The following is a 14,770-nucleotide window of genomic DNA, read 5'->3' on the forward strand; positions in this document are numbered from 1 at the left end:
TCTCAGCTGTAGTTATTCACTGGAGCTACGCTACTTGTCAGAATAATTCTATAGTGATGCATGACAGGTGTTACAAAAAGATGGAGCCGTCTTTGAACTTTAAAGTAGTTTTGTCTCACTTTGGGAGTGGAAAGATGAATGATACTGTAATGCCTGTGAACGATACTGTGAAAAAGAAAGGGATTGATGCATGCTCACCAGCTTTCTTGGACCAGATGCCAAAATTACTTCTTTCTTGGGCTGTTTGCTTTCAGGCACAGTACAGGTAGCTCTGCAGGTGAGAAGCTCTATCTTTAAAAAAAAGAAAAAAACCCAAACAACTACATGCACTGAAAACCTAGCAAAATATTGTGGAGATGTATGTTTTCAGTGCGAGGGGGCTTTATGTGATCAAGCCAGACAGGGGTGTAAACTCAGGGCAGGATGGGAATACAGATGCCCCGGGGGGACTGTGGTGCTGTAAGCCAGCCCTCAGGCCGTGCTGTGCACCAGGCAGACCTGGCCGTGATGCTCAGTTTGCCGTTGTGGTTAACAGTACCCGCTGCTCCGGAGCAGCACGTGTCTCTCAGTCTGCCATGACCTCGTGCTGCACGGTGATGTGGGGGGACATAATTTCCTTTGGTGCGCGGGAGCGGTGAGCCTGCTGCGCAGGAGCGCAGGGTGCAGCCCCTCGCAGGGCCCTGCCTCTGCCAGAGGTGGCCGGCAGAGTCCCGGGGGGAACTGGCGTATCCTCTGGACAACGCGGGCAGGGCTACCCTGTCTGGGTGATGCCCTTATTCCTCTGGCTCTCCGTATTGCTGGCTCTGTTCCTTTACCACAGGTCTAAGTTTGTGTAAGGTGGTAGCAAAAGTAGCCTGGGTGGCCTCGGATTACGTCTACGCCAGTAAACTAGAGCGGGCCAGGGCACAGGCGCAAGCCTGGCTGTGATGGTGTGCTCTGTTAGGTAGCTGGCACGCTTTTCACCTGGTTGTCCCCTATGCCAACGAGCATTTTCCTATCCAGTGCCAGGACGTCAGTCAAGGCAGGGGATAGAGATCCTTCCTGCTGCGCAATATGGAGCAGGTTACCCTCCTTGGTGAGGACGAGAGCTTAGCTGCATGGATGTAAGCCACACTGTGCCATTTGCCTGTCGGGGCAGAGATCAGGCTTTAGCATGTTCTGTTTAATAGTATGGAAAAGGCTTTCTGTTTAAGAATACAGAAATACAGATTAAATGCTTCTTGCATGAAATTGAAGAGTGATTCGCTAGGTGTCCTTTCAGGTCTCATGTTCCCCCTTGGGTTTCAGTCATTTGGAAGTTGTTCCTATGTGGAGTTTAGCAAGAATATTATCCCTGGGATCCCAGATGACATGGCAGGGCACTTCAGTCACACAAAACAAGCTCCTTTCTCCTTTTTCAAAACACTAGCATTTCAAATTACTCCTCTAGGGTTTAGATTTTCGCAGAATGCAATCATAAGAAACCCTTGCGATGTGCAACAGGGGGAAAAAAAGGAAGGGAAAAATATTTAAGTGTGGCTTAGCAATATCCAGAGAATAAAAATAAAAAAAAAGTAGTCTTTATGACGATGATAAAATGTTGGCAGCTTTTGATAGCTTGTAAGAACTTTTGGATAAATACTTCAATGATCTTTCTATTAAATCCCAGAGAGCCCCATGAATTCTTCTTGCAAGAAGCATTTTATTTTTTTAAAATGTATATACCAAAACAAACCTAAGATGAGTTGGGACACTGCAGTTTGTTTCTGCTTGACAATCTCCAGACTCAACATTTTCTCTTTTCTTTTGCAGGCCGTGTATATGTTTTATGCTTTGGCAATTGTCTGTGATGATTTCTTTGTCCCTTCGTTGGAAAAGATTTGTGAAGTAAGTATTAGAAGATGTTACTTAAGCTTGTGTGCTGCTTTAGCAGCAGTTCTCCTTGAGAGCCTCGGAACATGATGATAGTGTATTTACTATTGTCTTAGAGCATTCCCCACGCTTATTGTTTAGTTGCTCAACACTGCGCACGTGCATTGGCTCAGCTTCATGTTCTCGCTCGCAGGAGATGGGCTGGGAGTCTGCTGGTGGGTAAACTTGGCTGACGCTCCCTCTTAAAGCTAGCAGTCACCTCTCAAATAACAATTCCTATATATGCATCATACTACTTCTTAAAAGTGGAGGCAATTTATAACATAGTAAAAACCACGTTCTCTAGAGCAGTGATTCCCAAACTCAGCCCCACGCTGCGGGCTCTCCAGCGGTGCTAACTGCAGCACGGGTTTCCAGGTAATAAGCCCAGCAGAGCTTGTTAGCTTGTCCTGTGCTTTGCCGCTGATGTGCTCCTGCCTCTCCAGCTGAGAAACCTTGCCCTTGAGGTAGGATCCAGCTGTCAGAGACTGCGAGAGGGTTGGGACATTGTTCGTTGCCTATATAGGGAACAGCGCTTCGGTTCAGTTATGGTTTCAGGCATGTCACTCGGTTTTCCTGGGACTTAGAAAATTATAACCTTTAATTTCTTGACTTTTGCATGGAAATACTGATCCACGGGGTGTTTCTGAGTTTCATATACCATTAACTTAAAACTTAGAAACCTCACTAGTATCAGGCTGGGAAAGAAAAAATGCACAAGAGAGTTTAGATGTATTGGTATTTAAAAAAAAAAAAAAAAGAAAAAAGAAAAAAACACCCAGGGGAGGGAGAGATGCCAAGCTCTCAGCCAGCTGTCCGAGAGCTGAGTCCTGCCCCTGCGTGTCGTCCTGGCCCCATGGGACCGGGGAGCTGTGCCTCCCTCCTGCTCCCCCTGCCCCAGTCCGTGAGGACCTGCACACTGCTGGTGCATTCAGGCTGGGATTTACCAGCTCTCGGTGCAGCCACCGACAGGGAGTGCTGCCTAACCAGAGCAGGACTGCCCTGAGCAGACCCACACCAGAGCTGGGTCTGGCTGCTTGGACTTTGGTTGATCTTGGTTTAGGTCTAGGATGCTGCAGATGTGCAGCGTGCTTGCTTCCCGGGGCTTTTTGGCTTTGCTTGTGCAGTGCCCAGCACAAGAGTTCACGGCTGACTGCTCTCCAGGTGCTCTGACCACTCATGCTGTGATTGCTGCTGTTGCCTCATGCTTGTGTGTCATTGCAGATGTCTCTTCAAAAACACTAGGCCCTGCCCTTAGCTGATATAAATTAAAACCTCTGGTGATTTACCCTAGTAGAAACCATGGATCTTGTACCTTGCCTTCAAAGTCATGAGTTTCATAACTTGTGTTGTGTTGGTATAAGTTGTAAAGCAGCAGGGACAGCTAGGTCAGCTGTAAAGAAGCTCTTGAACACTTCCAGCAATTGCAAGGAACTCTGTCCCTCTTTTGCTAAGGATGGCATGCTGACATTTTAGAAGACAAGGGGTACATTTTAGCCTAAATCAGTCCAGACAGCTACAGGGTGAACACAGACCATATACCTGAAGTGACTGCGAGCCCTCTCCAATGTCAATCTCGGGCAATGAAATCTGTGCATGTAGAAAATATGGTTTGGTCTTGCCAGTTAGGCGTCTCTGTCAGCTGGAGGAGATGCCTGCCAATCTGCCTGGAAATAAGTGTTGCTCCTCAGGGCACAGGCTGTGCCTAGCCGTGGGAGGAAGTGTGGGAGACGGCAGGAGAAATCATTTGTGCTGACAGCTCTGATGGAAGTTGTCTCTAAACTAACCTGATATTTGTAGTTCAGCACCTTGCCATACAAGCCTTTTTTGCATCATCAAAAAAAAAAAGGTCCCTAGGAAATCCCACTCTCTTGGCGTGTAAGTATTCAGGTAACTGAAGGGTGACAACACGAGGCAGGAGCTTCTGTTCTGCAAAGTTGCTGCGCTCTCTAGGGCTGAGTCTAGGGAAAGCCACTGTGAGGTTCAGGGGGAGGGAACAGAGATGTTGCATGTGGAAGTGGGGATGGGAGATGCTGGAGATGTAGACATGCTGAGTTATTTAACCTCCCCTCTCCTGAGCAAGGGAACCCTGCTGGGAAACGTGGGTCTAGAAGGCCAGCTCGGGTCACTGTAGATGAACGAAACCTGACCTGAGTAAGCAGTGTCCAGGACAGGCTTGTATTTTGGGCTGCCGTCGATATGCCCAAGGGCAGGCCTGCCACCCAGAGGGGACACAGGTGGAGCTAGGAGATTGAGGGAGATTATTATTTCTCTTGACTGAGCACTTGTTAAATCCCAGCTACGAGTGTATTTTGATTAGTGGCCTTGCTTATGGTATCGAGGTCTGATCTAGGTCTGTGAAGTGCTTGGTCCTGTTACAACTCTGCCATGGACTCTCCGAGTGACCTCAGACAGGCTTCATTGCTTCTCCATACCTCTGTTTCCTGCACTGGTCAGTAGAAATGTTGGTCCTCCACTGTATTTACAGATTATGATAGGAAACACCATGCATAGCGTTAATGGTTTCTGACTTTACTGGTGGTAAACTTAGTTATTGTAAATGAGAGGCCCACAGACTGGAGAATTCCCTCTCCTTTTACTGTCATTAGCTTTCTATAGGTGCAGGATCTGTGCATCTCTCCACCTGCCCCAGAAGGTTGGTTACAGAGGTACGAGTGTCAGAATTATGGTGCCATTTGTTCTTTTGACAAATTCCAAATGTGTTTGGATTTGTACAGATATCTGATGTCTAAAAAGCAAACACCCTCCCCCTGTGACTTTAACATAGTATTTACTAGAAGGGTACTTTCACTTGACCAGATCTTTACTTTTTTACTTCTTGTCTTCTCAATGGTATGTAACAACTCCTCATGTGCTTTAACGGTTCTGAACCATTGTGTTACCCAACACCACCAATAAAATATAATGATAATAAATTTTATTCAGTTGTGTGTGAAAGAGAAAACTTAGCGATAGTACACTAGATCTAGCATACTTGTATTAAGAAGTTACTGTCCAGAAGAAACATACTGTGTCATTAGCAATTATCAAAATGGGTCATATAAATGGATCAGAATTTTACTATTCCTATTGCTCCTACTTGATTCTCTCCCAAAAAAGGTGGTTCTCACCCCATAGGTGACCTTTGGGGGCATTGCATGTATTTTATGCATAATTAAGCAGTTCTGGAATTACATGACGGCAAAAACACCAGGCATTCCTGTTTCCTGATCCAACTACTTTTGATTTTATCAGTCCAGAATGGCTTGTCTTCAAAACATCCAGCTTTTCATGGTTTGTCCTTGATGTTAGCACTCAAGAATGTGTGGGAAAAGGCTTGGGTCACTTCGCAAAGGCCTCTGCAGCCTTTGGTAGTATCCACCCTTGCATATTTTTCTAGGAAAGGGAAGGTTTTATCACTTCCCAGCGACGGCAGATGCTACCACCATTGCTTACACCAACCAATACTCTCCCCACATAAAGACCCTGTCTCACCTCTGTGCCCAGCAAGATCATGGAGCAGATCCTCCTGGAAACTATAGTAAGGCACATGGAAAACAAGGAGGTGACTGGTGACAGCCAACATGGCTTCACTAAGGGCAAATCCTGCCTGACAAATTTGGTGGCCTTCTACGATGGGGCTACAGTGTTGGTGGGTAAGGGAAGAGCAACTGACGTCACCTACCTGGATTTGTGCAAAGCATTTGACACTGTCCCGCACGACATCCTTGTCTCTAAGCTGGAGAGACATGGATTTGGCAGATGAACGACTCAGTGGTTAAGGAATTGGCTAGATGGTCGCACACAAAGAGTTGTGGTCAAAAGCTCAATGTCCAAGTGGAGACCAGTGACAAGTAGTGTTCCTCGGGGGTCGGTATTGGGACCGGTGCCGTTTAACATCTTTGTCGGCAACATGGACAGTGGGATTGAGTGCACCCTCAGCAAGTTTGCCGACGACACCAAGCCGTGTGGTGTGGTCGACATGCCGGAGGGAAGGGATGCCGTCCAGAGGGACCTCGACAGGCTAGAGTGGTGGGCCTGTGAGAACCTCATGAAGTTCAACAAGGCCAAGTGCAGGGTCCTGCACGTGGGTCAGGGCAGTCCGAAGCACAAATACAGGCTGGGTGGAGAATGGATTGAGAGCAGCCCTGAGGAGAAGGACTTGGGGGGTGTTGTTTGATGAGAAGATCAACGTGAGCCAGCAGTGCGCACTTGCAGCCCAGAAAGCCAACCGTATTCTGGGCTGCATCAAAAGAAACGTGACCAGCAAGTCGAGGGAGGTGATTCTTCCCTTCTATTCTGCTCTCGTGAGACCCCACCTGGAGTACTGCGTTCAGCTCTGGGGCCCCCAACAGAAGAAGGATGTGGACCTGTTGGACTGAGTCCAGAAGAGGGCCACGAAGATGATCAGAGGACTGGAGCACCTCTCCTGGGAATACAGGCTGAGAGAGTTGGGGTTGTTCAGCCTGGAGAAGAGAGGGCTCCGGGGAGACCTTCCAGTACCTGGAGGAGGGGGCCTACAAGAAAGCTGGAGAGGGACTTTTTACAAGGGCATGTAGTGATAGGACAAGGGGTAATGGCTTTAAACTGAAAGAGGGTAGATTTAGATTAGATACAAGGAAGAAATTCTTCACTGTAAGGGTGGTGAGGCACTGGAACAGGTTGTCCAGAGAAGATGTGGAGGCCCCAATCCTGGAAGTGTTCAAGGCCAGGTTGGATGGGGCTTTGAGCAACCTGGTCTAGTGGAAGGTGTCCCTGCCCATGGCAGGGAGGTAGGAACTTGATGATCTTTAAGGTCCCTTCCAACCCAAGCCATTCTATGATTCTATGAAATGAGTAGGCTGACTTGGAGAGCCAGGGCCGCTTTGTGAGGGAGAAGACCACCTGAGTCTTCCTCCGTCACCTGATGAGATAAGACCTGGGATGTTTTCAAGGGTGTTCACTTGTTTGTTAACGCACAAGAAATAATCGAGACAGAGGGAGCGGGGAGAGAGCCCCTTGGCAGGAACTCACATCTAAGAGGTTGTACTGGGTATGGCAGTACATGTAATGTGCTTAGCATGCAAGCAACCGTAAATGGTAATGCCTTGCTGCTGACCTAAGATCTACCATCAGTAATCCAACTACCACCTACTGTCATATCCAGCACAAAAGAATTCAAACCTCCTGCCTGAAGGCTTTTTTGGTCTTGGAGATCAACCAGTAGTTATTCTACAGTTGCTCACAGTTTAGATGCACTAATTCTAAAATAAATGCCCTTTTTCTGGCTTAGCTTCATCTAGTTTTGAAAGCGGTTGTTGAGTTAAACCAACAAGGCATTTACACTCCCAAATGTGTGTGATGAGAATTTGTTCCAGAACACTTGCTGTGGTAGACATTCACATTCTGTCTTAGTTCAGATGTACTTACAATAAAGCCCTGATTTTCATTTGTTTTCTAAAACAGCTTGTACTTGCATTTGCCCAGCTTCTCTCTGTTATTGGTGTTACAGAGTGTTTATGTGATGCAACTAACGTCATACATCAATTGCAAACATTTGTCTGCAAATACCAGAGAATACATTTTTGCCTCCTACATGGTGTGCTGTATTTTCTGTTCTATTGTATTAACTTAATCATCATACTCATTGCAATAAATTAGCTAGGAACTGTCCTCGAGGGAACTTACTATAGCTTCAAATTAAACCATCCCCACAGCAAGTCAGCACAGCTGGTTTCCTTGGCTGATGGTCTTTTCTTTCAAGAGACACCATCGAGTTGCAGACCGACTATTGTAGGATGACCGTCTCTATATTTCCATAGAGAATCCTGTAGAAGAAAGTGTCCTTTGGGGGTCTACTTCTGGTCCTATGAACTTCTTCTACAATAGTTTTAATCCTATTAAAAATAATTTTCATAAAGCTGTGTTCAGTCAGGTTCCACAAGCTTTTATAGCAGTGCAGTGATGCAGTGGTCTTTTGCTTTAAAAGCATTCCTGGTGAGGGCACATCTTTTCCTTTTTCCTTATCCCCGTAACATATATACAAAATTTTTTTTTAAATGTGTGTGGTCGGTGGATAGAGTTACCTTCTCTTATGGGCCTAGAATATCCTCTGTGGGATCTTGAATCCAGATAAGGTTGGTAGGAGGATTCCTGCAATCCTTGTATCTGTGCAAATGTACTTTGGTAACAATAAAGTTGCAGAGAAGCCCTGCAGCGCTGCAGAGGGAAGAAGGGAGAGGAAGGCTTCCTCCACCCTGCCAGGCTGGGTGTGCTGCTTCAAACAGCTGGTTCTGCTAGGGAAACATCCCCACCACCCTCAGCTGTCTTCCCCTTGCTCGTACAATGGCAGCCACAGAGTCGCACGCGTGCAAGCAAGCCAGCTTTGTGTAGTAACAGCTCAGCAGTTTATGGCTGTATGGTGGGGGGTGGCTTTTTTTAGCTACTCATTAAACTGTGGAAGGTGCCAGCAAGGCATGTGGTCTTTAACAGCCTTGTCGCGTTTGCTGAACAGTGACTTGGTGCAGATGGAGCAGTGGGAATGCAGAAAACATAAAGGAAGTAATTAAGCAAGTAAATCTTTGGAAACAGCATATGCCGATGAAGTTTTCATAGAGTAGTGGGTCCTTTCCCTTCCAGAAACCCCCATTTTAGATAGTCCCTGGGTGCTGCTAGGGGAAGGCTGTAGGAGGTAAGTATCTTTGATGGTGATCCAAGTGAAAGGGGGTGAGGAGACGTTAGACGTCCAAGGCTGACATGATACTAGGGAAGGCGGCTGGGGGTGAACCAAACCTGAGCTCCAGCCCTCCCCTTTGCAGGCCAAAGTAGATGGGATAACATGTGTATTGTTGGGGTCATGGAGGAGACAAAGAGCCGTGACTGGTGAAACTGCCTTGCTGTTGTCCAGAGTACTGCTCTTTCTCTCCTCTGTAAAGGGTATCACAGCCACAACCTGCCCTCTCTACAAGGACATGCTAGCTTAAGTAGCCAATGCCCATGATGACTTTTCCCCCTATACTTAAACTGTATTAACATAAACTTGATACATGTTGGCAGTTTCCCACTCTTGGCAGACAGTTTAACATTTCTAGTTGAATTCCTTCAGCCTCTCAGTGTTGTAATCAATGACTCTGATGTGTTTTTCTGCAGCGCTTGCATCTTAGCGAAGATGTGGCTGGGGCAACTTTCATGGCAGCGGGAAGCTCTGCTCCTGAGTTGTTTACATCTGTCATAGGTAACTAACCTGCTGCTGCTTCTTGAAGCCTCTTTGTTTCCCTGGCTATTTTTCAAAGTTAAAATGGGATTGCTAAGCGCATGTAACATTCGTTGTAACACCCGTCCCTTCCCTCGTGGGCACACATAGGACTAATCGTGGGGAATCCTCGTTAGGTGAAGTGGCTCTGAAAAAGTCCTATTGTCCCACAGCAGGGCTGCCTTGGAAGTGGTTTGGTCTGACCCCGTCGACCCAGGGACAGTAGGCAGTTCACCTTAACTGTCCATTAATCTACCTCGCTGCAGCACAGCCGAACTGCACAGCACTGAGCTCTGCACATGCAGCCTTCTCCCCTCCTATCCGCCCTCCTGCGCTATCTGCCAGGCCACCTCTAAGATGTAGCATGAAAGGATGCACCTCCAGCCTCCTGGGTTCATACCCAGGCAAACTCCTTGTGTCCTCAGCTGCAGGTTCTCTGCCACCTCCGGTCTGGTTAGTCTTCTAACACCCCTTCCCTTTGGGAAAGCCAGAGTGGGGAGGAGAAGAGGATTTGAAATGCTTTCTCACAGCAACAAGTTGGTCAGAGCATCACACTACCAAAGCAGCTCTCCACTTACGGGAAGTGTGATCAAGGGATTCAGCAGTCCTTAAGCGTGTGAAACCCGGGAAACTCGTGTGGTCCTTCAACAGCCTTGAGCTAAGGGGACTGCAGTCAGCTGTTACAAAATGATGCTGTACGTATGCTACCTGGTGCAAGGGGAAAGTGTTCTTGCAGTTTTACTCATCCACATCTCTTGGTAGGTGATCATCAGAGCAGCGGTTGGGAGGTTAAGGTGAGCTCTCCATCACCGAGGAGAATTATTCTCAGCTTAGGTGCTTTCTCTAGAAGATACTTTTATTTCAGTCACAGCTATCAGATGCAGAGCGCAAATTAATTCATGCGAAGCTGCATACTCTGCAGAGAGGTCTGATTACACAAGCAAAGCCCCAAAATGTAGGAACTTAAACTGGACTGAGCTAGCTGGGGTTGTGTTCCAGTTAAGGATAGTGTAGTAGCAGGGTGAAAATAAAACCAGGTTCCTTCAGACAGCATAGAGAAGGCCTAACGGTCAGATCATTATCTTGCTGATCCACCGGACACTGAGTGTCACTTGGTGGGTGACTACTTCTGTGTAACATGTTTCTGAGAAAAGCATAAAGTGGGAAAAAAAAAATCTAAACTACGCTGGCCGGATAAATAGTGTTGGAACCTTAAAAGCAAGTGGTGAATTTAAATAGACTCACAGCTAGCAGGAGATGGAGTGTTATTTTTAGGCTGACTGCCTAAGGAAATAATTTTGTGCAGTACCATGATGCATGTGTCTGTCAGTTCGTCTCCCTCACTGTTAGCCTCATTGGCCAATTTTAACCAAATTTGACAGAAGAGCTCTGAAAGGAGCTTGTAACGTAGCCCCACAACTCATCCTGAGAGGCATCATTCAGCGTGCAAGTAGCTAGTGGCCAGGCAGCTCTGAATCAGCCCCAGCTCAAGCTTCTACTTGCTTATTGAAGCTGATAGGGATGGGAATATGGGTAAGAGCAGAGTAACGGTGAGGGGCTGTCTTATGGGAGATAGTTTCCTGCAGGTTTGTGTCCAACCAGCTGCTCCCACAGAGCTTACTGTCTTTTATGATGTGTATTGCCATAACGTTGGATCAGAAGACCAGGAGGTTGGTGACTTAGAGATGTCTAAGGTATCTGGTTTTCATTAGACAATCTATCTGGGTCCCCTTAGAAAGCAAGTTCTGCCACCTTTATTCCCCCTAGTACCTTTCTCTGCAAGTTGCCCTATTAAATAGGAGAAAAAGTGGCAGAACTGGTACGTGCCTTTAGATTCATTAACAGGGTGTGAGGTCTGCAATTTTTTGTGGAAAAATTCTGCTCTTTCCAATTTACACAGCTTGCCTTGAACTTGTTTTTCAGGTGTTTTTATCACAAAAGGAGACGTAGGCGTTGGAACCATCGTAGGCTCAGCTGTATTTAACATTCTCTGTATTATTGGCGTGTGTGGGCTTTTTGCAGGACAGGTAAGAGCATTTAATGATTCCTAACAGTTCTTGCTTCATCCTGTGCCTTGGCTGTAATGTGAAATCAGCTGCCAGGTTCACAACCTTGCCACAAATTTCTCTGGCTTTCGCTTTTTTAATAGGGCCCTACGCTGTTCCTCTTGCATTTTTGAAATGAAAAGCAGAATAGCAAATGTCAACTCAGGCATTTTAAGCTGCCCAAGATATGTGGGTGGACAAAGGAATAAAAGTTGGTTATTTAACACCTACTCTTAGTAGCTATTGAGAAATGCCTTTGACATTTGCATCTGGTTCTTTTAGACTAAAGGAGTCAGGAAATGCCTGTGTCTCTGGCTGGTAAAAATGCACTCTGGTGAGCCATGCGAGATGCCTCTGAAAGAATGATGACACTTCTGGAGCATCACAAAAGATGCTGCTTTTGTGCAAGATAGTTTCAGATACATGTGCTGAGCTAGCACAACTTTGTTGGTATGACAAAGATACAGTCTTAGCTTGTAGTTATCTCATTATTTTATATCCAGAATCACAGAATGGTTTATGTGGGAAGGGACCTCTGGAGGTCTCTGATCCAAAGCCCTTGCCACCCTGACCCCCCACCTCAAAGCAAGGCTGATTTCAAAGTTGGATCAGGTTGCTCAGGGCCTTGTCCAGTCAGGTTTTGAATACTTCCAAGGATGCCCATACTTTTTTCCTCACTAGCAGTAAGGCTGTCCATTCCTAGTATAATTTCTGACTGTATTCCAGCATGTCAAACTGCTTATGACAACACAAGCTATTCATCTGTAATTAAAGTAATTGTGAGATCTGAGCTGCTGTCTGAATTGCAGACATAATTAACTGTATAATTAAATATCTGAATCTGCATTCACCTTGGCACTTGCTGACATGCCCAGTATTTTTACAATCTCATAAAATGTTCTTTGAAGTGTTACTGTGCAGACTTATTTGTAAAGAGGAGAAGCAGGATAACGTTATAAATACAGGGCAATAGGATAACTAGCTCTGGAAGAAGAACTTAAGAGAAGGGGTCTGTATAACTTGGTCAGTATGAGAAAGCGTGCAGAGAGATGGGGCTTTCCTGGAAAAGTTTGTAATCCAATTTTATTTGCATTAGCATTGAGATTTTTCAGGATGAAGGTGAGCATTTTCACTACAGGGAGGCTTCAGGAGAAGCTCACAGCAGTACTTTTTAGCCACCTAAGCTCCCTTCATTTGTATGGGAACATGCAGCTGGAAGCTACATGTGCTCAATATGTTAGTGGTTCTACTGTAATTCTTACTGTGAAAGCTCAGTTGATTCAGGACAACTTTTAATGACCAAAGCTTTCCCAGGGCATGAAGCTGTGTTCACCAGAAGTGTTCTCCTGTAATCAATAGGGCGTTTTGCTCAGGTGTCTTTTTTCAAGCAAATGAAGGCAATTAACTGTTCAGCACGATGGCAGAGGAGCTAATTCTTCTGATTTTTACTCTCCACAGTATTGATTGCATGCCTCAAACCTGCTAAAAATCTAGCTACAAATCACAGCTTTCAGTGAAAAAGGCTTGCTAGAGTTTGGGGATTGACGGAGAACGTCAGTCTCCTTGAGATACCATTTACAGGTGGGAGATGTTTGTTTCTGAAGGATATAACACAGCCAGAATGCTCTCGTAAATGCCTTCAGCCTTCCAGGCGTGGTAGCTTTCAGAAATTCAAAGGGGGGATTTGCTGCTGTAAGTCATCCTAAGCGTGGTCTGCAAGTCTCTTTCAAGCCAAGAATTGAGATTTGGACTGATTTGTCCCAACTTTGTTTTCCCTGACTCTGCTAGTGATTTGCATGTGGTTTTGTCAAGTCACTTAACCTCTGTTTCCTGTGGTTTAACCCACGGAGGGTGGGTGAAAACTGGAATGATCGATGTCGCTGTGTGGAATCATGATTTATACGAGCAAATAGGAAAGCTCAGTTTAAATAATTCCAATATTCTAGATTAAACTCTGTTTTGGTTTGTGCTTTTCACTTTTTCCCACGCCCAACCCTTCACCAAAAAGTTGTTCGCTTTTACTGGTGTCATTCATCTTTTTGTTTTGTGTTAGTATTAATAGGAATTCGGTTTTATTATCAATAATGTCTCTATAGATGCACTAACGTAGGTGCTAAATTTGGTTGGTGGTTGGGTTTTGATTCTGTTGGGGACGTGGATCTCAGTTTTGAGTTGCCTTGTAATGGGCCAGGTGAGCCCAGAGTCAGGGCGTTGGTCTAAGCTGCTTGCTGGGCTCCAGCTCAGTTAGAGCAGAGTTTTCTTGTTTGAACTCAGACCTGCAGTGTCAGCAGCTGGAGTCCTCTGATTTTCATATGAAACCAGTGAGTCAATGGGCAGGGACTTACCAGCCAAACTTTGCTGTCTTGTGAGCCTGCCCAGAGCCTGCTCAGGACACAGACCTGTTTTCGGGGACTCCTGCCCTGGAAAGTGATGTTCAGGCATCTCTGTTCAAGGCTGGAAGGATTTTGGGTTTCTCAGGTGGGAGGAAAGAAGCAGAGAATTAAGCCCGCGCCTGTGGTAGTTTCAACCCGATCATGCTCATGTGGCCTTTGTGTTCATCAAACCCGGTCATTAAATGTTCTGCTGTCGGGAGGTGGCTGCTGCAAATTGCCAGGGTGGATAAGAAGGGTTGATGCTCTGTTCCCCCTCTGTCACTTTTACCTGTGGGATGCCTCTGGCAGGGGAGGGACAATTTCAAGATGATCACACTGCGGATTTCTGCAAGGGGAATTGCGGAGAGGGTGGAGGTAATTTCACCCTTGCTTTCCTGTACCACCTGCCAGCAGTAGCAGCAGTGTTCCAGTGGGAGCTTTTATGTGTTGATGAGGGCAATTTGCAGCTGCAGTTGTGGTAGCATGTTGGGATCCTGCTAGCTGGTCAGTACCTGACAGCGTGAGCGGCTGTTTGGATGCTGGGTTGCTTGGAGATACCAGCAGTCCAGGAGGCGGATGGAGCAGCACAGGCAGCAGTGCTCAGTAAGCCATAGCTCTGTGGCAGAGCTGCTTCATGGCCTCCTGGGGTGCTCAGCTCGGAGCTGGGGGAGGAAATGTCTGTGTGCTGGAGACTACGGGGAGCTGCCTGGTGGCATAGTGCTTGGGAGTGCGGTATTGCCCACGGCTTGGGAAATGCAGAACGAAAATCTGCAGGGGACTTCTGCAGCATTTCCATAAGCACTCTCTATTTTTGCAGAACTGTTCGGTATCATGACAAAACCTTTTTTTTTAATTTGGGGGGTTTTTTGACTGGTAAAAGGTTGAATTGAAAAATAGTGACCAGCTCTCTCCAGGATATGTTTTATTTTTAAATTAGGTTGTAGTATATATGTGCAATGTTGGATGTATTATTTTTTGGCTTAAGAAAATACTGGGTTTAGCTACATGCACCTTGTTTAAAAAAAGACACAAACCCATAGCCCCAAAAAGCTGGTATGCATTTACTTGAACACCAACTCTAATGGATTATTTTTCTAAGGCCTTAATGGCTGGTAAGTGCACGCTTCTCAGAATAAATGAGAATAGACATTCCACTGCTGGAACTGGAGAAGGAAAGTACGATGCCCACACCTCTACATGACACTACACACCTGAAAACTGTATTAAAAGAG

General features: G+C 46.1%; 1 protein-coding gene across 1 annotated transcript in view; it reads left to right on the forward strand.

The window, feature by feature from the left end:
- Window positions 1–1,791: 1,791 nt before the first annotated feature.
- SLC24A3 (solute carrier family 24 member 3) overlaps window positions 1,792–14,770 on the forward strand; it is a 61,437-nt gene continuing 48,458 nt past the window's right edge. The window contains exons 1-3 of the mRNA XM_059828491.1: window positions 1,792–1,866; window positions 9,019–9,103; window positions 11,045–11,148. Coding sequence (XP_059684474.1) covers window positions 1,801–1,866; window positions 9,019–9,103; window positions 11,045–11,148 — 255 coding nt within the window. The 5' untranslated portion in view covers window positions 1,792–1,800. The remainder of the gene's footprint in view (window positions 1,867–9,018; window positions 9,104–11,044; window positions 11,149–14,770) is intronic.

Source organism: Gavia stellata, chromosome 23 (assembly GCF_030936135.1).
Source record: "Gavia stellata isolate bGavSte3 chromosome 23, bGavSte3.hap2, whole genome shotgun sequence".
Lineage (NCBI taxonomy): Eukaryota > Metazoa > Chordata > Aves > Gaviiformes > Gaviidae > Gavia > Gavia stellata.